General features: G+C 43.0%; 1 protein-coding gene across 1 annotated transcript in view; it reads right to left on the minus strand.

Annotated features, from left to right (window-relative positions):
* The window catches only part of STAG1 (STAG1 cohesin complex component), a 393,382-nt gene that overhangs the window by 320,784 nt on the left and 47,194 nt on the right, over positions 1–25,404 (minus strand). Inside the window, exon 3 of the mRNA XM_065411120.1 lies at positions 6,816–6,956. Within this exon, the coding sequence (XP_065267192.1) occupies positions 6,816–6,844 (29 nt within the window). The 5' untranslated portion in view covers positions 6,845–6,956. The remainder of the gene's footprint in view (positions 1–6,815; positions 6,957–25,404) is intronic.

Genomic DNA, 25,404 nt, shown 5'->3' on the forward strand with positions numbered 1-25,404 from the left:
AATAAGATTTTACTACTATTTACTCATTAGCCTTGAGAGCCAATACAGCTATCAGGAAAGCAAGCTGGATTCTATTCTAGCTCTCGCTTCATTAAAGTGGTTATGTAAACTCCAACTATAGACCAAATTCTAACCTCAACTGCACTCAAAGACAATGGGATTGCACAGTGCAAATAAGGACAGGATTTACCCTGAATAATCTTTATTGCTGGTGATGATGCACAAATCAGAGACACAGTCAGCTTGATTTTCTCATCCCAGGTTGGGTTTGTGGCTCTGGGACTTAGGAAAACCTTTTCACTTGTACAATGAGCAAATCTGATCTGCAAGTCATTGAGAGACTACGGGTATATCTACACTAGAAGTGGAAGTAAACCTATATATTAGGTCAACATACAGCAACCACAGTAATCACTGCATGTCCACACTACTCTCTCCTTAGGTCGGTGATGCGCGTCCTCATCAGGAGCGCTTCCACTGACCCTAAGAAGGGCAGTGTGGGGAGCTGAGAGACTGGGCTCTCAGCTCTGCTGGCAACTCCCTGCTGGGAGCCCGGCTGCCCCACAGAATCTCAGTGGGCTCCCCCCGCCTCCACTCCCTGATCCCCACCAAGAGCGGGGGAAGCCGCCCGGAGCTTTCTCACCCCCGTAGAGTGGAGTCCAGCTGCCCCTGTTTCTTGGCTCCCCACCCCCTCCAAGAGCTGGGCAGCCTTATCAATTTCACAGCTCATCCAGCCATGAAATTGACAAGACTGCCCAGGTCCCAGAGGGGTCCGAAGCTTCTCACCCCAGTTCCCAGCTGAGAGCAGGATCCAAAGCCACCGGGGCTTCTTGCCATGGCTCCCAACTGGCAGCAGGTCCAAAGCTGCCAGGACTTCTTGCCCTGGCTCCCAGCTGGGAGCAGGGTCCAGCTGCCCAGCTCTCCTGGGAAGCCGGGGGCAGCTGGGTGCTGGAAGGCAGATGTTAGCCCTAGAATGTTAAAGGCCCTCTTCCCTACTAGCTGAGAAGGGGCTACCTTAGGTCAATTAGGGACACCTGAATCCAATTAAGGGCTGCCTGAGATCTGGGAGGGAGGGATAGCTCAGTGGTTTGAGCATTGGCCTGCTAAATGCAGGGTTGTGAGTTCAATCCTTGAGGGGGCCATTTAGGGATTTGGGGCAAAAATCTGTCTGGGGATTGGTCCTACTTTGAGCAGGGGGTTGGACTAGATGACCTCCTGAGGTCCCTTCCAATCCTGATATTCTATGATTGTATATCTACTTTTAAAACCCCTCTGGTGAGAGAAAGGGGGAAGACAGAAAGAAGCTCCTGCCAGGCTAGTGGCAGCAGGGAAAATAACCTGCTCCAGGGTGAGAGGCTGTGCTCCTTCCTAGAGGGGAAAGAGCCACACCTGAGTGCCTGCTAGGGGAAGGACTGACCCCCCAGGGCAACCAACAGGACGACACCCTGCACCAGCAAGGAGGCAGCAAAAGGTATACCTCTGGGGTTTATGTGTTTATGAGGGTGTTTCCTTTTTGTTTGGTGGAGGATCACCCATAGGCCGACCCTGAAAATACGACAAAAGGAGCAGAAAGGGGGAAGGCAAACCCTGCCCTAAGTGGGGCTGATTACCCTAGGCCCACCATCACCAGAGGAGGAAGTGCTAAGTCTGGAGAGATGGAGGAGGTGCCTTGCCACATAGGGCACTTACATCAGCAGGAAGAAGGCTGTAGTGTAGACACTGACATAATTAGGTCGACATAAACTGCCTTATGTCGACCTAGCTATGTAGTGTAGACCAGCCCTAAGTGTGGAAGCCCATAGTGCCACCTTTTCAGTCACTTTTCAGAGCAGGACCAAACTTTAAATAGTAAAAATTGTTACCCGAAAATTTCCTTTCTTCTAGAAGTCAGGTCCATTGGTTCTACAATGGCTCTTTAACCAGAGGATTGCTACTTGAAGAAACCAGACTAGTCACTCATCCTCTGGAGTACTGGGTTCTGCCCCTGAAGAGCTCATAAATGAGATTATTTCTCAAGCCGACATGAATGGATTTATTTTAACTTTCACTTGTATTACCAATAAACTAATTCAACAAGATCTCTATGGGTCAAAGACCACTTGTGGCAGAGCACCAGATCCATCTTTCAGAATTATCAGGGTCTCATTTTTATTTCATATGAACAAAAATCATGGGTAACTCCTCTGAAGTAAAGGGAGTTACACTGGTATAAATTGGGTGTGAAGGGAAAATCAGGCCAATTTTGCTAAGATTATATGGCCTTAAACGCAAACAAGTGTAGATCCGTTCTGTGGATCTGGCACCATCCTCCTTCATGGCCAGGTTCACAGATCCTCCAATGTGATTTTATCAAAAATGTTCTGTAAATTTGGGTGGGAACATCACTAATAAAATAGAACAAACATTTAACTATAGCCAACTATATGAACATCATAGTTAAGGTTGTGCTAGAATAGCCCCTTGAGGCTTTTGTAATTCTGTTCTCACCTAAATATTTTTTGAGAAAAGTAATGGATATTATAAATCTGAATATGTCTGAATTTTCTAAAGTGTATTTGAGTTCCAAGATTTTGTAGTTGTCAAATATCAGAGTATTAGAAAATCACTTTCAGATTTTTAGAAAGGGTGTCACTTTTTTCGGAACACTTTTGTTGTCATGAAAATACATGCAGAAAGAATTCTTTATTCTCAGAAAAAGAAAAACTATGCAAAGAAAAAATGGACAATTAACTACTTTACTTAATTGAGTGGTGTCAAACCAGTTTGCAGCAGTACAGCAAAAGTGACAACATTGATGATTCTGCCTAGAATACTGGCAATGGTTATGATGTAGCTAACTGACGTATTCAAAGCAGCCACCATTTGTTGTAACTTATAAATGTGACTGAAGCCATAGACTGCCTTAGGGACCACCATTTGCATGTGGAAGTGAGGCTGCCCTTTGTAAAGATGCTACGATCTCATATTGTTTCCAATAGGACTAAAGCAAGGGTGGCCTCAGAGAAGATGACCAACCCAGTGCTCAGAAAACTGGACAGAAAACTATTAGGAGATGGGGTCCAGGAGACTGTGGGGGGAAGGAGGGAAGGTCCCCAGTGGGTTCCCCTTACCTTTGCCACAGCATGCCTCCAGATCTCCTAATCTCCAAAGATTTCCCCTAGCCTCAACAAATCCTACAGCACTCCTAGCTCTAGGGCGCATAAGTCAGTAAGTGCTACATGTCCCCTTTGTATCAACAGAAGGTGTAAATCTACTACAGCCCTAAACCAAATGCTTGGCTCTTTGCTGAAGATCTGGAGAGTCCCAGTTCAATCCCTGATGTGTCAGACAAGATAGAGACCATCACACTAGTATGGTGGTTGTGGAAGGAACAACTGAATAATTTACAATCCTCCCCCCTCTACTCTTTATAGGAAGCAAAGCACTCTCAATCTTTCTGATAGACCACTCCCCAATCACCTTTCTTAATGGCAAGATACTTCTGGTTTGCAGGGATCCTCATCAGAAGTTCACCACATGACACTGTCAGTCTAATGAGGCGGTGAGTCCTCCTGCAAAGGGCGCAACAGTGAGAGCTCAAGAAGGACTCCAATGGTGCACATGGTCAGGTGGGAAGATTTGCTCCCCACAGCCTCCCTTCCATCTGATGTAGTGGGGACATGAAGTAAAGAACAGCCTCCACTCCTTGGCAGAGGCAGCCTGTCATATGCAACATACACAGCACCTCAGAACATGGGAGTCTCTGTCAAAGCGACAGACCTTCCACAAGAGCAGGAGAGCCCCTAGCACTAAGGTCCATAGCTCCTGTATGCCGTGAACCCAGGCCCACTCATGGGAAGCAGCAGCCAGGATTCCCAGGGTACAGGAGCTATGACCTCCAGTGCTGGAGGTTCCCTAACTTCTTTCAAAGCTCTGTGGCTTCAAAAGAGGCTCCTCTACTCTGAAGAGCCTTGAATGGCTTGGCAAAGCAGATGCTACATAGGACAGGTTCTCATAATAATACAGGCATTCCTGAGCTGAAGTAAGATTTAGCCCACGAGGGAAGGATTCACAAACTGCCATCTCATAAGTCAAACAAGAAGTGGGGAATCTTCTATGCCCTCGCCCTTACCCACACCTTTCCATAAAATTGGAATGGGATAAGTAGGGGGCAACTGGGTGGCATTCATCTCCTCCATCCTGCAACAAGTCCTGCAGAATCACAGGGAAAAGTCTTTTCTCAGGTGAACATTACCTACCTCATTAGCCCTGCAATAAGGATGTGACAACTGACACACAGAGGTATTCCTGTACTCATTCCTGCCCTCCTCACTTGACTCTCTGCTTTCTCCACTATCATAAACATCTGTGCTCCAGTCATTTTCCTCACACCATAAGGAAAGTGAGGAGAGCCATCCATTCTCCACTTTTCCATGTGCCCCCAATACGCTCCCATACACCTCCTCTATTAGAATTGCCACATTAGCATAAACAAAAGCTTAATTTTAAACCAGTTAAGGCTGGGTAAGTGCAAACCCTTGGTGACAAGTTAATGGCCATAAGGAAATGCCAGGTTATTGGACAGCTCTTAACTGTATCAGACTCGTCATACAGCAGGTTTCTACTGAGAACAACAGACTACACAAATCATCAAGAAACTCCCTTCTGCCTCAGAGAAGAAAACATACTACACAACACATTACGCAGAAAGCCAAACCTTAGCGATAACCTCACATTTTTGCTGTGAACACACACCACACCCTTAACCTGTGCATATACATCAATGATGGACATTTGCTAATGTTGCTGAGGTTGTTAAAGTTTTGCCAGGGGTAAATGCAGTACTTGCTACCATCAGACCAAGTCACCTGGAAAAGCACCAAAGCAGGGTGTGCCCTTCCTCGAATGCCTGAAACACTGCCTGGAATCTCTGGAAGGGTCAGACAGGTCAGAGAAAGAAGCAGAGTTCATTTCTCTCTTTGGGGCTGTTCTGCAGCACCTCAGAAACAGACTAGGAATTCAGGTTGTTGTGTAGCATCTTCTTTGTAGGATTCACAAGAGCACCTGCAGAAGACCTTGCTTTTGACCTTGGAGTACTCTGAGGCACAGGTGTTTTGCACTCTGAAGAAAGACTTCTCTTTGGAAGGAATCCTTCTGAAACAGGGAGTGCCAGCAAAAATACAGGTGTTGACCCCATGAGGAAAGGTCACAGGGTGAGATGGCTGGGTACTATGGGCTAGAAGATGAAATTGAGCCTTTGGAGTCCTAATACGCAAAACTATCAGGGATCTCCTACTCCCAAGCTGCGGAGCAGAAAATCTAAAAGAGGTTCCTACAAGACAAAATGGATGGCTCATTTCTTGAGAGACAAAGACGGAAATAGTCAGTTGGACATTACTGTGGCCATTGATCCCTAAAAGCTGCTGAAAGTACCTCCCTTTATTAATGAGACTTTCGTTCCTGAGCCAATGTCTGTCCTGTTATGAAGGATCTGCTTCTCAGGAGGTGCAGCTGTCTATTCCTGCTATGTTGAGTTTTGTTTGAGTTTCCCCAGGATCACAGTTCAGGTTGGTAGGCTGAAGTGACCTTTTTTGACTGCTCCTTGACAGTCTGCTTGAATGCTGGGGGAAGGGAATTTGCTGGCAGGGGTGGGAAGCCTGAACAGTTACTTCTCTCTTCCACTTGGGTAGAAGGTGCCTGGGAACATCAGCGGCAAAAATTCCCATCTAGTCACTTTAGGAAGAGAAAGGTTGTGGCTTCTTTTTCCCAAGTGTGTTGTCTGCACACTGAGCTGCAGGAGAGAAAGATGGTTCAAGGTTTCAGCAGATCTTGGAGAGTAGTCCTGCTCAGAAAAGTTAGACAGCCAAGCACAGATATGTCTCAAATTAAGTGGAAAAATTTAAAATTCTAGAATATACTTTAAAAAAACTGCTCTTGCTTTGGAGAAGGAAATATGTTGTCCTGCTGCCATTTAAAGCTAGGAGAGAACTGGTAGGCAATCCAAGGCTGGAGCCCAGACCTCAGGAAATGACTGACAATCCTGATTTCTGCCTCCAAGCAGCATGTAAGCAGGTGCCTTTCCTAACCTGCTCTCACACACAGTCCACACTACATAGAATCTAAGTTGACCCCTCCATAGGGTTTGGTTTTTATTAAAGATATTAACAAGGCAACAAAGTTCTGCCCCAACTTTTACCCAGACTTGGATGCTCCTAGAATTGCATCCTTCAATCTGCTCAGCTCACACTCTGGACAGCCACTTCCATTCAATCCACTCTAATGCCCTTACCTTATCTAGGAGGGGATCCATTTGACTCATTTCGTCTGCACAACCAACTTACATTCCCCAACAAACATTGTGGGGTGCTTATAGGAAAACACAGCCAGCCTATTATCCTACAGCAGAAGCTAAAGATCTTTTGTGAGATATGTAGACCTGGCTATAAAGGAGAATGTACAATTGGAATAATTAACAATTTTGTTTATAACAAGTGAGGACTAGAATCCAGCTCATACTTCCACAGCTCTGCTGGCTCTGCAGTGCTATCAGAAATAAGAAATGGTAAAAAATTATTTTTATTACTGATGCAGGAAGAAAAGAAACATATCTGTTCAGTGAGATGATGCCACTTTTACATAGTCACTTTTCAAAGTAGACTACTACTTCGGGTGACTTCCACACAGGAAGTCTGTAGCAAAGACACAAATATGCACCTTAATATCAGTCCCATGCCTGAACCTCAAAGCCATCCCTTCCTCCCCAAGAAGTATTCTTCTTCATATCTTTAGTAATCTGAAGAATTCAAATAAAAAAGAAAAAAATGTTAACTACTCACTGTAACACCGGCAAATCTGAAGTAATCATTTTTGTAGCACGGCACCCTCTATGAAATATTAGAACTACATAGAATTTCTTCTAATGATGATGTTACAAGACAACTTCCTGGTAACTATGTTCATTAATCTCAAAGTCCAATCTATAAAATAAAAAGATGAAAACTTATTAAAGTCATGATTTCAAAACGGACATTCAATATATTAAATGAAACATTGTTATAGACTAAAATCTGTTAGCTCTGTATTAAGTTTACTATTTCAATCATACGACACTCCAAAAATTCAGAATGAATATCCCATGGCAACTTGGCTATATCCTTGCATACAGTCATTACAACTGGGCCCAGCCACATTAATCTGAACACTAGACAATATGACATTTTTTAAGAAATTACACGTATGGCATTTTGTATTCCTAGATATATATTCATGCTGAAGTCACATTAACAGAGTTTTGTATACATAATATTCTAAGAAAACAAAAAACTAAAGACACAAACAATACAAAATAAATGTAAATATAAGAGTATAGAGTATGAGGGACTAGTGAACGCACTTTCTATTCAACCCAGGAAAAACAGAACCTATTCAATAGGGTTTAACTTTTGGTTAAAGTTAAGCCTGAGCTGAAGAAGGCCTTAAAACAAAACTCTGCCTGTTAACATTACCTTCCTAGAACTCCAGCTGCCTGATTAGACTAGCTAATAAAACGCAGGATGAAAGAGTTTTAGATGATTGTTCCCTCTATGCAATCCAAACTGCAGATACAAGAATGTCTAACTGTACTGAAAAGGATTTTAACCATGAGGATTCCAAAAACAAGGCTAAATTCGTCCACCTTACACAGTAAGGCAGAACTTAAAATAAAATAGACAATTATGCATTCTCACAAGAGGAACCCTCTAGTCTGGAGACTAGTGAGTTAATCACATCATGAACTGTGAGAAACTCAGATGGGCTGATCTGTTGATACAACAGAATATGAGGGGTTGTTGCATTAGACGTGAGTTTGATAAATAAAGCGTGTGTGTTGTTTTTCAGTATTTGTGGGAAATTAAAGTGAATGCATTATGGATGAAATAAGATAAGACTGGATGGATAAGACTGCAAGTTTGTCACGGAGATCACGGATTTCATGACTTATTGTGACCTCCGTGACTTCTGCAGCGGCTGGTGCAGCTCGGGCAGCCCCTGGGCCAGCCACACCAGCCACTGCTGGGGCAGTCTCGGGCCACCCCCCCAACCAGCAGGAGTTCAGGTGTGGGAGGGGGCTCAGGCGCGGAAGGGGGTGAGGAATCTGGGGGTCTCCCCAGAAGCAGCAACATGTCCCTCCCTCAGCTCCTAGCTCCACACACTGCCTCCGCCTGCAAGCACTGCCCTTGCAGCTCCCATTGGCCGCACTTCCCGGCCAATGGGAGCTGCGGAGCTGGCAGCGAGCAGAGCTAGGAGCTTAGGAAGGGACATGTCGCCGCTTCTGAGAAGCCAGGTAGGGAGCCTGCGAGTCCCGCCAACCCCGCCCAGCACCTGCAGCACCCCCTGTGCCGCCGCCCCCTGTGCACTTGCGGGCCCCCCACAAGCACCCGCAGCCCTCCCAAGATTTAATCAGGGGTAGAGTATAAGTCATGGACAGGTCATGGGCCGTGATTTTTTGTTTACTGCTCATGACCTGTCGATGACTTTTACTAAAACTACCCGTGACTAAAACATAGCCTTTATTATGGAATGCTGCAGTGTGCTACAGAAAGCCGTGTAGACACTGTGAAGGGAGAAATGAATGCTAGGAACTTTCCCTTAAATATCTTCATTCCATGCCTTTAAAGCTTTGGGTGCATCCTGATGGATCCTTAAAAAGAGTCACTAAAATAAAGGAATTTTTAGCGTTAATTTCCTAATTTTTATACTTGGCTGATGTACTTAAGTGGGTTCCGCAAGATTAGGGAAATGACATGGGGAGCTGCACCTGATTGGGAAACAAAGGTAGAAACTGCATTGATGAAGCTGCTCCTATGATTTGTGTCAAACCTCGTGAACAGCATGAGAGGCTGCAACATGCATTAGGAAGGTTTTTGTCTCCATGTCATTTTATCACCATTTAAAAGGTACTGAAAGTAGATATACCAGGAGCAACACACATCATATTTAGTAGTGATGACACAACATACTATAGCTTTTCCCACTTCTGGAAAATGGATCGTCAGAAGCGGCCGCAGCAACAGCTCTGCCTAGTGTGCTTCCCCATTCCTGTCAGCACGAAGCACATCTCTCAACCTTCAAACCTGCAAATGTGCAACACCAGCATACAAAAGGGTGACCAATGACCAAAATACAACATTTTCTTTCAGCCTCTGCAGTTTGTGTGGATTAAATATAACATTTATCCTTATGAAACTCTGAATTGGCACACACATTCATGGTTTTTAACAGCAAAGGCGATTAACCATTGGAACAAACTGCCAAGGAAAGTGGTGGATTCTTCATCTTTTGGTGTCTTCAAATCAAAAGATCTATAACTTCTTTCTGGATCATGTGCTTTAGTCAAAACACAAGTTACACTTTAGTCAAACACAAATTACTGGGCTCAATACTGGAGCAACTGGGTGAATTTTAATGGCCTGTGATATGCAGGAGATCAGACTAGATGATCTAATGATCCCTTCTGGCCTGAAATTCTCTGAATCCTTAAAGATAGAGCCTTTCATAGATTTCAGTAGTAGGCAAACACCCTCCACTGTTGACTTGACCATAGAGGAGCTATTAAGATTACCTTGGTCCCATCATGTCTCCTCTCCCTCAGTACCTTCTGTATCAGTGGAAAGCATACAACAGTACCCTCTCCCAATTCAGAAGAAACATGAGCAAAATGGATAGACTTTCTGTCTGCCCTTGAGAAGAAATGAGGCACTGCATGTCCTGCATGATGGTGAAGAGAACTATCTCTGGAAACCTTCAAAAGCTGAATGTGTTTTGAATTAGTGAATCCTTTATAGACCTTTCATGCAGTTGTGTCAGGCCTCTGCTGAGCTGGTGTGCTTTGTCATTGTCCTTGCCTGCTAAGTGAAGAGCAATTGTTGCACATACACCAGTTTGATTGTCTCCTTGTATAGTTGAGATGCACGAACTCCTCCCTGCATGTTCAGGTAATGACACAGCTGTTGTATTGTCCATGACGACTTGTATTACCTTGTTGTGAATAAGGGGGAGGGATAGCTCAGTAGTTTGAGCATTGGCCTGCTAAACCCCGAGTTGTGATTTCAATCCCTGAGGGGGCCATTTAGGGAACTGGGGTAAAAATCTGTCTGGGGATTGGTCCTGCTTTGAGCAGGGGGTTGGATAGATGACCTCCTGAGGTCCCTTCCAAACCTGATATTCTATGATTCTATGGGGAAGAAAATTATTTCAGAGCTACACTGATAGCCCTCAGTTCTAGCGTATTTATATGTAGGGCCCTACCAAATACATGGTCATGAAAAATGTGTCCACGGACCATGAAATCTAGTCACCCCCCATGAAATCTGGTCTGTTGTGTGTTTTTACCCTATACTACACAGATTTTACTGGGGAGACCAGCGTTTCTCAAATTGGGGGTCTTGACTCAAAAGGGAGTTGCAGGGGGGTCACCAGTTTATTTTAGGGGATGTCACAATATTGCCATCCTTACTTCTGCACTGACTTCAGAGCTGGGCGGCTGGAGAGCGGCAGCTGTTGGCCGGGCGCCCAGCTCTGAAGGCAGCACCCCGCCAGCAGCAGCACAGAAGTAAGGGTGGCAATACCATACCATGCCATCCTTATTTCTGCGCTGCTACTGGAGACAGCTCTGCCTTTAGAGCTGGGCTCCCAGCCTGCAGCCACCACTCTCCAGCTGCCCTTCTCTGAAGGCAACACTGCTGCCAGCAGCAGCGCAGGAGTAAGAGTAGCAGTACTCCAACCCCCCCCACCCCCAATAACTTTGCGACCCCCCCCACCACAACTCCTTTTTGGGTCAGGACCCCTACAATTACAATACCGTGAAATTTCAGATTTAAATAGCTGAAATCATGAAATTTAAAATTTTTTAAATCCTATGACCATGAAATTGAACAAAATGGACCATGAATTTGATAGGGCCCTATTTATATGTAATATCTTTTCTCCATAGCTCTAACATTCCCAAATCAATATATAGTCTCAATGAGTTCTCCATCCTGTCTTGGAAGTATCCAAAGTGATCATCAACAAAGGAGTAAGAGGACTGAAAGATATTCCTTTAAGAACATTCTCTGGTTGAGTTCACCACGACAAGGACACTAGAATTGCTTTTGGGAGAGAACGAGGAGTACTTGTGGCACCTTAGAGACTAACAAATTTATTTGAGCATAAGCTTTCGTGGGCTAAAACCCACTTCATCGGATGCATGCAGTGGAAAATACAGTAGGAAGATATATATACACACACACACACACACACAGAGAACATGAAAAAATGGGTGTTGCCATACCAACTGTAACAAGAGTAATCAATTAAGGTGGGCTATTATCAGCAGGAGAAAAAAACTTTTGTAGTGATAATCAGAATGGCCAGTTTCCAACAGTTGACAAGAAAGTGAGAGTAACAGTAGGGGGGAAAATTAGCATGGGGAAATAGATTTTAATTTGTATAATGACCCATCCACTCCCAGTCTTTATTCAAGCCTCATTTAATAGTGTCCAGTTTGCAAATTAATTCCAATTCTGCAGTTTCTCGTTGGAGTCTGTTTTTGAAGTTTTTTTGTTGAAGAATTGCCACTTTTAAGTCTGTTATTGAGTGTCCAGGGAGACTGAAGTGTTCTCGGACTGGTTTTTGAATGTTATAATTCTTGACGTCTGATTTGTGTCCATTTATTCTTTTGCGTAGAGACTGTCCGGTTTGGCCAACGTACATGGCAGAGGGGCATTGCTGGCACATGATGGCATATATCACATTGGTAGATGTGCAGGTGAACGAGCCTCTGATAGTGTGGCTTATGTGATTAGGTCCTATGATGGTGTCCCTTGAATAGATATGAGGACAGAGTTGACAACAGGCTTTGTTGCAAGGATAGATTCCTGGGTTAGTGTTTTTGTTGTGTGGTTGCTGCAGGTTGGGGGGCTGTCTGTAAGCGAGGACTGGCTTGTCTCCCAAAATCTGTGAGAGTGAGGGATCGTTCTTCAGGATAGGTTGTAGATCCTTGATTAGGCGCTGGAGAGGTTTTAGTTGGGGGCTGAAGGTGACGGCTAGTGGCGTTCTGTTACTTTCTTTGTTGGGCATGTCCTGTAGTAGGTGACTTCTGGGAACTCTTCTGGCTCTGTCAATCTCTTCAATTTCTTCACTTCAGCAGGTGGGTATTGTAGTTGTAAGAATGCTTGATAGAGATCTTGTAGGTGTTTGTCTCTGTCTGAGGGGTTGGAGCAAATGCGGTTGTATCTTAGAGCTTGGCTGTAGACAATGAATTGTGTGGTGTGGTCTGGATGAAAGCTGGAGGCATGTAGGTAAGTATAGCGGTCAGTAGGTTTCCAGTATAGGGTGGTGTTTATGTGACCATCGCTTATTAGCACTGTAGTGTCCAGGAAGTGGATCTCTTGTATGGACTGGTCCAGGCTGAGATTGGTGGTGGGATGGAAATTGTTGAAATCATGGCGGAATTCCTCAAGGGCTTCTTTTCCATGGGTCCAGATGATGAAGATGTCATCAATGTAGCGCAAGTAGAGTAGGGGCGTTAGGGGACGAGAGCTGAGGAAGCGTTGTTCTAGGTCAGCCATAAAAATGTTGGCAGACTGTGGGGCCATGCGGGTACCCATAGCAGTGTCGCTGACTTGAAGGTATGCATTGTCCCCAAATGTGAAATAGTTGTAGGTGAGGACAAAGTCACAAAGTTCAGCCACCAGGTTTGCCGTGACATTATCAGGGATACTGTTCCTGACGGCTTGTAGTCCATCTTTGTGTAGAATGTTGGTGTAGAGGGCTTCTACATCCATAGAGGCCAGGATGGTGTTTTCTGGGAGATCACCAATGGATTGTAGTTTCCTCAGGAAGTCAGTGGTGTCTCAAAGAGAGCTAGGAGTGCTGGTAGCGTAGGGCCTGAGGAGAGAGTCTACATAGCCAGACAATCCTGCTGTCAAGGTGCCAATGCCTGAGATGATGGGGCATCGAGGATTTCCAGGTTTATGGATCTTGGGTAGCAGATAGAATACCCCTGGTCGGGGTTCTAGGGGTGTGTCTGTGCAGATTTGTTCTTGTGCTTTTTCAGGGAGTTTCTTGAGCAAATGGTGTAGTTTCTTTTGGTAAACGCCTGTAGAATGTGGTGTTAGAGAGCTGCCTAGCAGCCTCTCGTTCATATTCCGACCTATTCACGATGACGAACACCTCCTTTGTCAGCCTTTTTGGTTATGATGTCAGAGTTTTTCCTGAGGCTGTAGATGGCGTATTCTGAACATGTTGGCCTTGCTTCGGTTGAAATTCTGTGTCACTAATGCTGAAAAGGTCTCATTCTGAGTCTGGCATAAAGTGTGACAAATTGCTGAAGCTGAAGACCCTGAAAGAAAATTATCTTTTAAGAGTAGATTTTGTATCAATATCTGTATGACAGAATGAAATTTTAGATATCTCTCCATTGGAAGAAAGACGTTGCCTTCCTTGAGTATTCATCAAGTCCTAAATTTTCCAAAAAAGAATACACATCAGGCAAATGTTCTTCATAAGGCCTTCTTTTGTAGCTTTGAGAAACCAATCATCCAAATATAGATAGACGAAAATACCATAACGTCTCAGACAAGCTGCTAACAAAACTAACATTAAAACTGTAGTGCAGCAGAAAAGGCCAAAAGATAGAACCTTGTATTGAAAATGATCCTGGTAGATAGCAAAGTGTAGATGTGTATGGAGATTTGGTCTTACAGAGATATGGAAATATGCATCCTCCTTTAGCTCAAAAGTTGAAAACCAACTTAGAGTCAAAAGGGAATGAATAATAGACACCAGAGTCAACATATGAATCTAGAACTTCCTGCTAGGTGTGTTAAGCTTTCTCATGTCTAATAGCGGATGGAGACCTCCAACTCCCTTTTATATTAGGAAATATCTTGTGCACAACACCCCTTTCTGGACCCCCTTGGAACCTCCTTTATTGCTCCTAATAAAATCAGAGACTGGATTTCTTAATATGTTCTCGTGGGACAGGTCCCTGAAAAGGGAGAGGAATGGGACTGAAAGGTTTTTTAATTCAAAAGGCACAGATTTTCTCTATTACTCCAAAACCCAATTGTCCAATGTGACTGAGGTCCATGCCTGGAGGAATTGAGAAAGCCGGTTTCCAAATGGTGGGGAATTGAGAAAGCCGGTTTCCAAATGTTGATCGGTTTGCAGCTCTCAATCCTCATACCAAACTTGCAACTTGACATTTGACAGAGATGACAAAATTGAAGGACGCTTTACTTTCATTCATAGCTTGAAAGGTTTCCTTCCATTCAGATACTGCCTTAGATCCATAGTCTGGTGCAGAGACCAATGTCTTATACAGAACTTCTTTCTCCTTGATTCTGAACTTGCCTGGAGCCAAGACAGGGCTCTTGTCCTTAGCATTGGGCACTTTTTCAAATTTGTAATCAACACAACGCAGCCATCAGTTCTTGAAGCCTATTCTGTAGATCCTTCTGAGCTTGTGGAGGGAATGTGGAGCAAACTGAACATCTTGATAGAGAATGGCCCTCATCCAGGCACACGAGGCACTAGGTTGAGCATCAGACACCAGGAAGATCACTGGACAGGATACACACTTAAAAATTCTTCAGCTCTGACATGGAACTGGAGATGGAATTGAAGAGCTAACTATTATTAATTATAACAAAGGAATTATCTTATAACTATTAAGCTCTCCTAACTATGATTAAGAATAAAACTAGTACTAAGATCTCTAAACCTGCTTTGAAAACAAATGTGGAGCCAAAGGACCTGGAGAGGTTCACATCTGTCTTCTGGTGCAGTTGAAAAGAACTGAGGTGGTATGGGAGAGTCACGCCCCATTTACAGTCTTACATTCACAAACACAGAAAGAAGGGCTAGAAGGGCATCTAAAGGCACTTCTACTAGAATTTTTCCACTGTCTAGCCTGCAACAACTGGTGCATCCATGAGTGGGACTATGCAGAGGACACTCAAAGAAGAATGGACTGTTTTACAGGATTAAGTATGAAAATGCACAATATAATTGACACAGCATGCATTTTGTTATTTTGATATGCCTTTTCCCTCCACTCCGGGACTCAGAACCACGCTGGAGCCCTCCCCAACCAGGGGCACCAGGGCCCATGCAATCCCACCCCTCCCCTTTCAGCCACATAGGTTTGGAAATGAAAAACTCCTGGGAGGAGCCAGCCAGATATTCAGCTGGCAGCAGGGACCTTTTAGATTTTGTGTTTGTATCGCATCTAGCACAATGGGCCCTGATCTCAGTTGGTCACGAGGCACTACTGAAACAGTACTACTAACAATATATTTTTATGCTGCTCCAAAGCAGTAAAAAAATGATTTATCTAACCATAATTTTTTCTTCTCTGAGGTGGGTATCTGATGCTCTGTGATCCATTACAACTCGTTTATTCCTCCTCAACTTCCAAGCACAGAGACTCCAGCCCCTTTTTTTATTTTAAACATTCCTTTCATAATGTGCTCCCAGCAAGGGGAGATGTTCAGAGAACTGAAGCCTCAGTCACCAGCCCAAGCTGAGAAGGCAAATTATCAATTTTGATTAATAAACATTACAAAATTTAGCTACCTCCAAAAATCTACTTATGCATTTCTTATACAGCAAAGTCAGATCCCAATAGGAAAGAATTCCAAGATTTTTCCCCCTCTGTAAAAATGCTCCATAAGGGAAAATGAAATATTTCCCCTCCAACTGGAATTTAATGCAAAAATCGGAATTCCCTGGGTAGCATCTCAGGCCTGGTCTACACTACAAAGTTAGGTCGACATAAGCCACGTTAGGTCGATTGAATACTGTATGTGTCTACACTACCGAGTCCCTTCCACCGACTTAAGTGGCCTGTAAAGTCGACTTCTGTACTCCACCTCCATGAGAGGTGTAGCGTTTGATTTGACATCCATGGGTCGACATGGGGCTAGTATTGTAGACCAGTGGTTCTCAAAGCCGGTCCGCCACTTGTTCAGGGAAAGCCCCTGGCAGGCCGGGCCGGTTTGTTTACCCGCTGCATCTGCAGGTTCGGCCAATCGCGGCTCGCAGTGGCCACGGTTCGCCGCTCCAGGCCAATGGGGGCTGTGGGAAACGGCGTGGGCTGAGGGATATGCTGGCCGCCCTTCCCGCAGCCCCCATTGGCCTGGAGCAGCAAACCACGGCCAGTGGGAGCCGCGATCGGCCGAACCTGCGGACATGGCAGGTAAACAAACCGGCCCGGCCTGCCAGGGGCTTTCCTTGAACAGGTGGCAGACTGGCTTTGAGAACCACTGGCGTAGACAATGCATTGTGTAATTCAAATGAATTGGCCTCCAGGAGGTGTCCCACAGCTCTGTGCTGTGACAGCTCTGGAGAGCACTTTCAACTCCACTGCACATCAGCCAGGTACACAGGAAATAGCCGTTCCCTTGTGAAAGCCCCAGGGAACTTTTGAATTTTCATTTCCTGTTTGCTCAGTGTGGAGAGCTCACCAGCACATGATCATGGAGACTCAAGGCCGCAAACACGCTCCAGCATGGAGTACACAGGAGGTGGTGGATCTTATTGCTGTGTGGGAAGAAGAGTCTGTGCAGACAGAGTGCCAATCCAGCAGAACAAACACTGACATCTATGCCAAAATCGCCAGGGCATGGGGGAGAAGGGCTACACCAGGGATACGCAGCAGAGTCACGTGAAAATAAAGGAGCTTCGGCAAGCGTATTAGAAGACAAGGGAGGCGAACAATCATTCTGGTTCTACCCCACAGACATACCACTTTTATGAGGAGCTGCATGTGATTCTCGGCAGCGACCCCACCACTACCCCGAAATACTCCGTGGATACCTCCCAGGAGCACTGGGCGACCGTGAGCAACGAGGAGGACATTGTTGACGAGGAAAAAGGAGGAGGAGGAGGAGGAGAAGAAGAGTGTGTGGCAAGCAATCAGAGGATCCATTCCCCCCGACAGCCAAGAACTGTTTTTATCCCTGGAGCCCATCCCTTCACAGGACCAGCTGTAGGCAGAGTGTGATGCCGGGGACAGCAGCTCTGGTGAGTACACACTTCCAATCAAACCGTAGGGGTTACATGCTATTATTTTTAATGTTGATTCTGAACAAAAAAGTAGGTGCAGTGGGTATCGGTGGCCACTCCAGCTATGCAGAGGGTGCTCTCAGAAAAAAGCTGTTTATGTGCATGGGAATGACCCTGAAATTCTCTATGGAGATCTCTAGGAAGCTTTCATGGAGGAACTCTGCAATCCTTTGCAGAAGGTTTCTGGGAAGGGCTGCCTTATTTCATCCACCACGGTAGGACACTTTCCTGGGCCACTCCAGTATTAACTCTGCTGCCATCACTGCAGCACACAGCATTGCAGCATAAGGACCTGGTCTGTACCCAGACACTTGCAGCATCCAGCCATGGTGAGTAAGGCCACGAGGCATGGGTGAGAGGTCTTGTGCTGCAGCTTTTGTGAAGGCATCTTTAGGATCACTGGTTGAAACTTCCAAAAAGCCCCCTTTCCCCTAGCAACCTGTATTGTGCTTGAGGACAGGCATCAGTGTAAAGCCCCCCAAATAGTTTGTTTTTACAAAAGCAGCACGGGTTTTGGTGGGGGAAGGGAGACAAACAGGAAGCCACCCCTCTCTTTTTAAAAAGCTAGTTGCAATGCTTGGTGATCCCGTCCAACCATAACCATGGCATGTTTGGGAAAGCGTGGGTGAGACACTCAGATTTCACAAATCAGGGGCAGATTACTTGTTGAACTGATTGCGGTTTAAGGGCTAGCATTGAAAACTTCCCCCGTTTCCCCTAGGTGACCATATACGATACCATTCTCCTGAGGGCAACAGAGGCAGCAAGGAGTTTTGATGATTACTTATATTGATTGACTGTTTACAGTAGTGTCTGTTGTGTGCTGGGTACATTCCAAGCTCCCATTAAGGACAGTCTCTGATTCAAGCAGCTAACAAAATAAAACGTCTAATAATTTTAAACAACCCATATTTAAGCAAAGGGCAGCCTATACTCAACTGACTACGCAGATGCCAGTTGGACACATGAGAATGGAAACTAAATCATCATGTCCTTTAACAATTAACTGATATTAGTTGTTCAGGTACCCCTAGTGTTTCAGATTCCTACACATGTCAGATCAGCATCTTTGAACTTCCTTGACTGGGGTAAACTGCTATTCCAGTTTCTTCTGAAGGACTAAGTCTCAGTGTTAGGAGCTTGGTAGCACATTCTTTCCACCTCTAGCCCTTTTTTGCAGTACCTTCACACTTTCTAATTCTTTATTCATCTGGAATTCTTATTTGCAGCGGCAGCTTTACATATTCCTTCAACACAGGCACATCTAAATCAAGCTATGGGGTGGTCACCGGTCTGGTAGAATGAAAGCTAATACCCATGGGGGAAGAGAGCACTGCTATTTTATAAACTTTCCCGACACATAGTTTGATCCATCTGGAAACGGTTAAAAAGGATATTGTCTGACCTTTATGAGTGTCTAGATATGAAATAAACCATTTATTAGATTTGTAAAATTCTTGAGTTCTATTAAGATAATAGGCAAGGGCTCTTTTAGCATCAAAATTATAAATCGTGAATTCTCCGTTACTGTGTGGTTTGACGGGGGGGAGAAATGGCAGCTGTAGTTTGATTGCCATTGAAATCTGACACAATATGGGTTAGAAATCTTAAGTCAGGTCTCTAAAGCATAGAAAAAGGAGGATATGCCAGAAGGGCATTTACTTAATTGACCTGCCTCGCTGCGGTTATCATAATAATAAAGGCAACCTTAAAAGATAAATGAAATAATGTACACTCCACAAAAGATTCAAATGGCATTTTATCAGCTGTGCTAACATTAAACTGAGGTCCCCTACAGGTAGAGGGTCTTTCATTGGTGGATAAAGATTTCCAAGTCCCTTCAGGAGCCTTTTAACTGACCCATGAGTAAATTTATTATCAAATTGTGGTATGCAGATATACCCATTAAGTGAACCTTCAGCAAATAATCTCACAGATCCTCAGTTGTCATATGCAGTAAATATTCTAGAATATATCGAATAAAAGCCAATTTTGATTGCTCTGGTTTGCTGCCCATCCAAGTCATAAATCTCGACCACTTAAGCTAGTAACATTTGCTGGGCAATTGCTTCCTCAAATTCAATTCTAGCTGAACATCCAATGAACAAGATCTTTCAAGCTTTGTTCAAGTCTTATTACACAGGATCTGGATGAAAGATCTTGCTTTGTTGTTGCAATAATAGAACCTGTAACAATCGACACATCCTGTATACCCCCTCTGACAACTGAAGTAGCTCCATGTACAGCCATGCTGAAGCCATTGATCTGAAGAATCTCCCATCTAGAGAAAGAATGGCCAACAGTGGTCATTCTTTCCTTACCTGCCTTCCTTAGAACCACACCAGACCATGGTCTTACACGTGGCTCTGCCTTTGACGAGTCTGAGGATAGTGGGTACAGAAGGGCTTTCAGTTTCATCTAATCCAGTGTCTTATGTGCAATGCACACTGCAGGCTCTGTAGGTAATTCTGGTGCTGATATTAGAGTCTTTGTAGGCAACTTTGTCTTAGTCAGCATTGAGCCCAGAGCCAACACTCATCTTTTCATTCTGTGTTCCATGATATTAGACACACCCAATTCTATAGGGCTTTGCTAATAAAGACTCTTGGAGCAAGACTGCCTGTAACCTATTTCATCTGTCCTTACAGACTCTTGGAGTAAAGATTCAGCAGATGGTGCATATGGACAGAAATTGCCCTTCTCCAAGACATGCAAAGCACCTTACATGAGAGACCACAGGTTCAGGATAATGACCACAACCAAGACTGGCTAAGGCCCTTCCTAGAGCAATCAGGGCAAAAATACTTGGTTACAATGGGAGTCTGAAAGAAGCGGTGGTGTTTGGGGGATGGGGTCCTGCACCTGAGATTTTTCTGCCCCTCTGACTTACCAGCCTCTCAGACAACATATTTCACCCCAGTCAGAAGAGGAAAAAACAGCCAAGGCTCTCTGGCATATTGCTTCCAAAATGCCACATTCTGTTGAAGAATTTCCTTCCCACTTAAGGCTTGCCTGCCATATTGCTCCTGTTGGAGTGAGCACTTACTGTCATTCTTCACCTTGGTCTGAAGCCCTGCGTAGCGAGGGTTTAGTGACTTCTAGATTCTCCAAAGCCAGCTCCTGTTACGAATTTCTGCCCATCAGTTTAAGGCTTGCCTGCCACATTGCTGCACAGTGAGGGAGGCAGTGCATTATTGCAAAGCCGGGCTGTGGCAGGAGGCCCTTTGATCTTAGCTGAGCCTACTATGCTGCCATGTTTCCTCCTCAAATACCAGTTTCCTGCAGACTTCTATTCTCAAAAATAGCCTCCTCGCTACTGCCGTAGTAAGGAAAAGGACAAAAATAAAAAAAATCTAATGGAAAAAGCTTCTTTGCCTGGAGATTAAAAGAGAAGAGGCCTAGAGAAGCTCCTGCTTCTTCAACCAGAAACAAGACATTGGGAGCTAGAGAAGCTGTCTGTTTTCCAAGCTGCTCACCTGCTAGAGGTACACTCTGAAACTAGACAGAAATTTTCAAAGAGCAGCCTCTGTGTTTGGAACATGTGGAGGAACAACCAGTTGTAATGGATCATGGAGCACCAGGTGCCCATGAGGAAGAATTTTATTTTCTGTGTGCCACAGATATTTTATATTGACAATAGCTACTTCACTAGCAGCTGTTGGAGAAACTAATGGTTTTGAAAGCAAGAAAGGGGTGAGAAAATGATGCTTTAGCTACAGGGGAGATTGTTCCCATCTCCTCTTTCTCTACCTTCTGATCAGGGATGAAGATGTCTTGCCTGTGTTTTCCTTTATGAAACTGAATAAAAAAAAAACAGCACAAATTGATAGTCGTTTGTACTTGATCTTGCCAAGTGGCTACAGTAAGATATTCTTGAAGTACTTCCCTGTTAAATGCAGACTGACTTTCTTTAAGCTGTTATTTATACAGCTTTCAATTAGAACTGAGAGTGAAATCTTGCATCCTTCCACATAGTGGGAGAGCATCAGTTAGGGGAAAGGCTCCTTCAGAGACCACTCTCAGTATGTGGAAGTGTACAGTTTACATATTCTCTTGCACATGGCCTAAATTCCATCTGCCTATAAAATTAACAAATTAATTTAAACGCTAAACTTTATTTACTATCCCTGCCACTGAAGCAGAATTAGTGCTAGTTTTTCAAGTGTGCTCAGCACCCACAACAGGGCTGGCTTTTAAAAAGCAATCAGCTCTTGTTTAGACACCTAAATGAAGTGAACAAATTTTCAGAAGCTGCTAATACTCAGCACTTTCGAAAATCTGGCCCCAGAAATACAGAGAGATAACACCACACAACTCAAGAGTTGATTTTTCTTGTTGAAATCAGTGGGACAAAAGTCATTCCATCCCAGGTGAGCTTTTTAACAGTAATATGGCTGCCTCCAGAAAAAGAGTAAGTATTACGTTTTTTAATTTAAAAAAATTCCTTTGAAATCCCATATTCCACTGTCTGATACAAGAATGTACTAGTCTAAATATCTGGGGGGGGGGGGGGGGGAAGGAACTGAAGAGTGGTGTCATGCAAAGAAGGAGGAAACAGTGGACACAAGTCAGGAAACAGAATTGTTAAGTTTTGTGGTAACTATGCCACACAATGTATCATATCAGAAGCTTACAATTAACAGTAACCAGTAAGTTAAAACATTGTATATGTGTTCAGTGAGAGAATGTATGCTATTGAAATCTAAGATTTTGCATTTACTATGTTCAAGTCTGAAACTATTATATCTATTTTGAATTTTCCATTTAACAATCCAATGGCTTGATATCTACTAATGTGCATAAAAATATAGTGATACAGTGCAGAACCTGAGATCACAAACACCAAAATTACGAACTGACCAGTCAATCACACACCTCATTTGGAACAGTAAATACACAATCAGGCAGCACAGCAGCAGAGACAAAAAAAAAAAAGCATGTACTGTACAGTACTGTGTTAAATGTAAACTACTAAAAAAAACAGGGAAGTTAAAAAAGATTTGACAAGATAAGGAAACTGTGTTTGTTTAATTTAAATTAAGATGGCTAAAAGCAGCATTTTCCTTCTGCATAGTAAAGTTTCAAAGCTGTATTAAATCAATGTTCAGTTGTAAACTTTTGAAAGTACATTTTGTTCAGCGTTCTCAACATTTCAGAGTTATGAACAACCACCATTCCCAAGGTGTTTGTAACTGAGGTTCTACTGTACTTTATGAAATGTCTGTATTTGCATACAAAGAATATGGGAAAAATCAGCTACACAATATAGATTGAAATTTTCAAAAAGGCCGAAAGAAGCAAATATCAATGGGAACCGGGCGTTTCACTCCCTTCAGCCCCTTTGAAAATGCTAATCAGTTGCTAAATTGCTTCCACTGTTTTTCATATTGCAATATAATAGCAATACCCGGAAACAGGGGAAAGTGCATGGCCCCTGAGTTTATTTTTAAATCCCATAATTCTAGTATGTAACATCTGCTATGCCTTTAGAAAATCACCTTTGTGTGCCATTACACTGACATTTTCTTCTGAATATTATTTTGAAAAGGAATGCAGTTTTCAATTAAACTGCCACACTTTCAAAGGGAAAAATCAGAAGGGAAGGTTATTATATAGCTTGTTTATGCAGTTTTTGTAAAAGTAGATAAAATTTAACTATAGTTCCTGGAATTCCATTTCTTACCAGTTTGTGCAATAACTCAATTAAATTTTTTAAAAATTCTCATTTTAACTTGTAACAGTGTTACTGTGTCAGCTGATTTTAAGTGGTTTTTGCTGCCTTTTCCCTGACTCCTACATTTCCCATTTTTCTATCAGGCATACTGGTCTGCGTTAACAGCCAAATCATATATACACAACATTGTGTGTGACCTACTAGAAAGTTGCTATAGCAACGATTTCTTTCTGCAGTACATATTATGCATTTTAAGTGCCATCGTACAGTGTAGCATGTCTTGTCAATTAATAAGCAAGGTTCAGAATAGCACAATATCAAAGTGATACACTGAAGAAAACAAAATATGAAAAACATTATGTCCACCATGTCCAATATGAGATGTATGTTGGTATACATTCTATATTTAGACTGCTGATTGATAAAAACAATTGCTGGTTTCTTTAATACCAGGCTGTAAAACTTGCACGTCTACTGAAACACACACACAAAATTCATGAAGTATGAAAAATACTCTGGATGATCTTTAATAGAGAATGACAGAAATTTATAACCAAAAGGCCTGAGCAGTTTGTGAAATCCTCTGTATGATCAGCCAAGAATTTGGTAGATATAGGAGGGTACAATAATTTAGGCTTCTGCTGTTTGTTTCTGTGCAAAATACCTACACAGCAAGGGAGAGAATTTTTAAAATTGGGTAGGAAAATACGGTTGACCCAGTCTCACTAGACTTCAGGGAATCACTGGGTGAAACCTATGGCTTGTGTTAAGCCAGAGGTCAGACTATATGATTACAATGGTGCCTCTTCTGACATTAATAGCTATCAATCTATAAAATCAGTGACCCTTTAAATTAGCAAGTTTCCTCAGACAGAAGAAATAAAGATATTAAACTTAAGAGTCTAATATTAGTAAAAGGATATATACAACCATGACAAATAGTAAATCAGTCATCCTAGCGAGGGAACATCATCATCAGGGAAACTTAAAAAAATTAAATTGTGCAAATTTGAAGGCTTGAGAGTTTAAGACATTACTCCGTGATGCTAGTAAGTTAAATTGTAGTTCCATGAAATGTATGAATTGAGTACCAAGCACTGCCTTACTATCCCTTTAACTGCAAAACATGAGCTCTTACCCATGAAACAGCAGTTGGTACTTGCATCTGAAGATGAGGAGATCCTCTCACTTCCTACACTTCATTAATGCAAACTCTAAGCCAGTGAATTTATAAGAACTTTGGAAGCTTTAGTCCCTCGCCACTGAATAGTACAAAATAAACAGGACCCTAGTTTCTGAATTCCCTTGAAAAAATGTTTTGAGTGTCCCTCTTGCAGACCCTCTTGCTGTTCAATCACCACTTTTTTATGATTAAATATACATCACAAAAGGTACCAAAGTAACTTGCTGAGATACGAAAGGTGTTCAATTTCAGGAGAAAGGACACACCATTTATGAGCACTATATCTTTCTGAACAGCAAAGTATTGGTGTTCATTGAAATCCTCCTGAAAGATACAATGTCTATCAAAGGAAAATCTGAGGGGTATGAGAAATTGCCTCGGCCCACATGCATCTTCAATAAGTAGCTAAATTAGCTGTGCTCCACTACTGAGTGTAGTGCATTGGTTAAGTATATGCAACCATACCTCCCTGCAGCGACTGGCTCACATCAAGGGTAATAGCCTACATCTCACAGCCAATTCTTTTAGCTCAAGTGGTAGAGACTTATGCTTTTAGGGCTTGATTCTACAAGGAACTAAAAACTCTTGCCCTAAACCGCAAAGAACATAAGCATAGCCCTAATGATTTCATTGAGATTGCTCGCATATTTAAAGTTAAGCACATACTTAACTTTGCTGGATCAGGGCCTTATCATTCAGCACTGTAGTAATACTGATCTTAAATCCAGCTTCACCTCTGCTGATTACTAATGGAGGGTCATTGCACCCACACATCTCCTAAAGATGCAGAAATAAACCTAGTATTATTTGAAAAAGTATGTATGTGGTCATGTAATAGATTACTGTAATACATAAACACAGGGTTGCATTTAACTAGCAAAGGGGGAAAATGATGCATAAAGGCTGGAGGGGGAGGGGGAGAATTGGTTTGTTTGTGTTTTTAAGAGATTTCCCTTTCTTGCTTTTCACATTAAAAATTCAAGCTCATCTGGGCTTGAAGATGCACTGGAAGCTAGTAAAATGGTGACATCACAAGATCAAAGAGAGTGAAAGGTGGGCAATTGAGACAGGGGATTTTTGTCAGATGGTTTAAAGCTTAGTTTTTGTTAACGGCCATTTAACATCAGCAGCTAATTAACTTCAGTTAAAGGAAGCTTTCAATAATGACTCAATACACACACATCCCTTCAGTTAAGTATTAGAGCTTACAATAAAGCCTCGCCTGAAGTCCTCCAACAAAAACAGGGGAAAAGAGACTTTAATTTATTATTTTTAGGGGCAAAACACAGCAAATTTTGCTTTAAATTAAGCTTTATGCATCATCAGAAAGAAGAGGCACATTCCCTAATTTTTTAAAAACTTCTTTTGCTATTTCTGAATGCCCGGGCACAGAAAAACCCTTATAAAAATGTTTAAAGTAATATTTAATATGACTGCAGGGCACACCATCAGCAATCGCAACAGATATCCTAAAATT

This window comes from Emys orbicularis, chromosome 9 (genome assembly GCF_028017835.1).
Source record: "Emys orbicularis isolate rEmyOrb1 chromosome 9, rEmyOrb1.hap1, whole genome shotgun sequence".
NCBI lineage: Eukaryota > Metazoa > Chordata > Testudines > Emydidae > Emys > Emys orbicularis.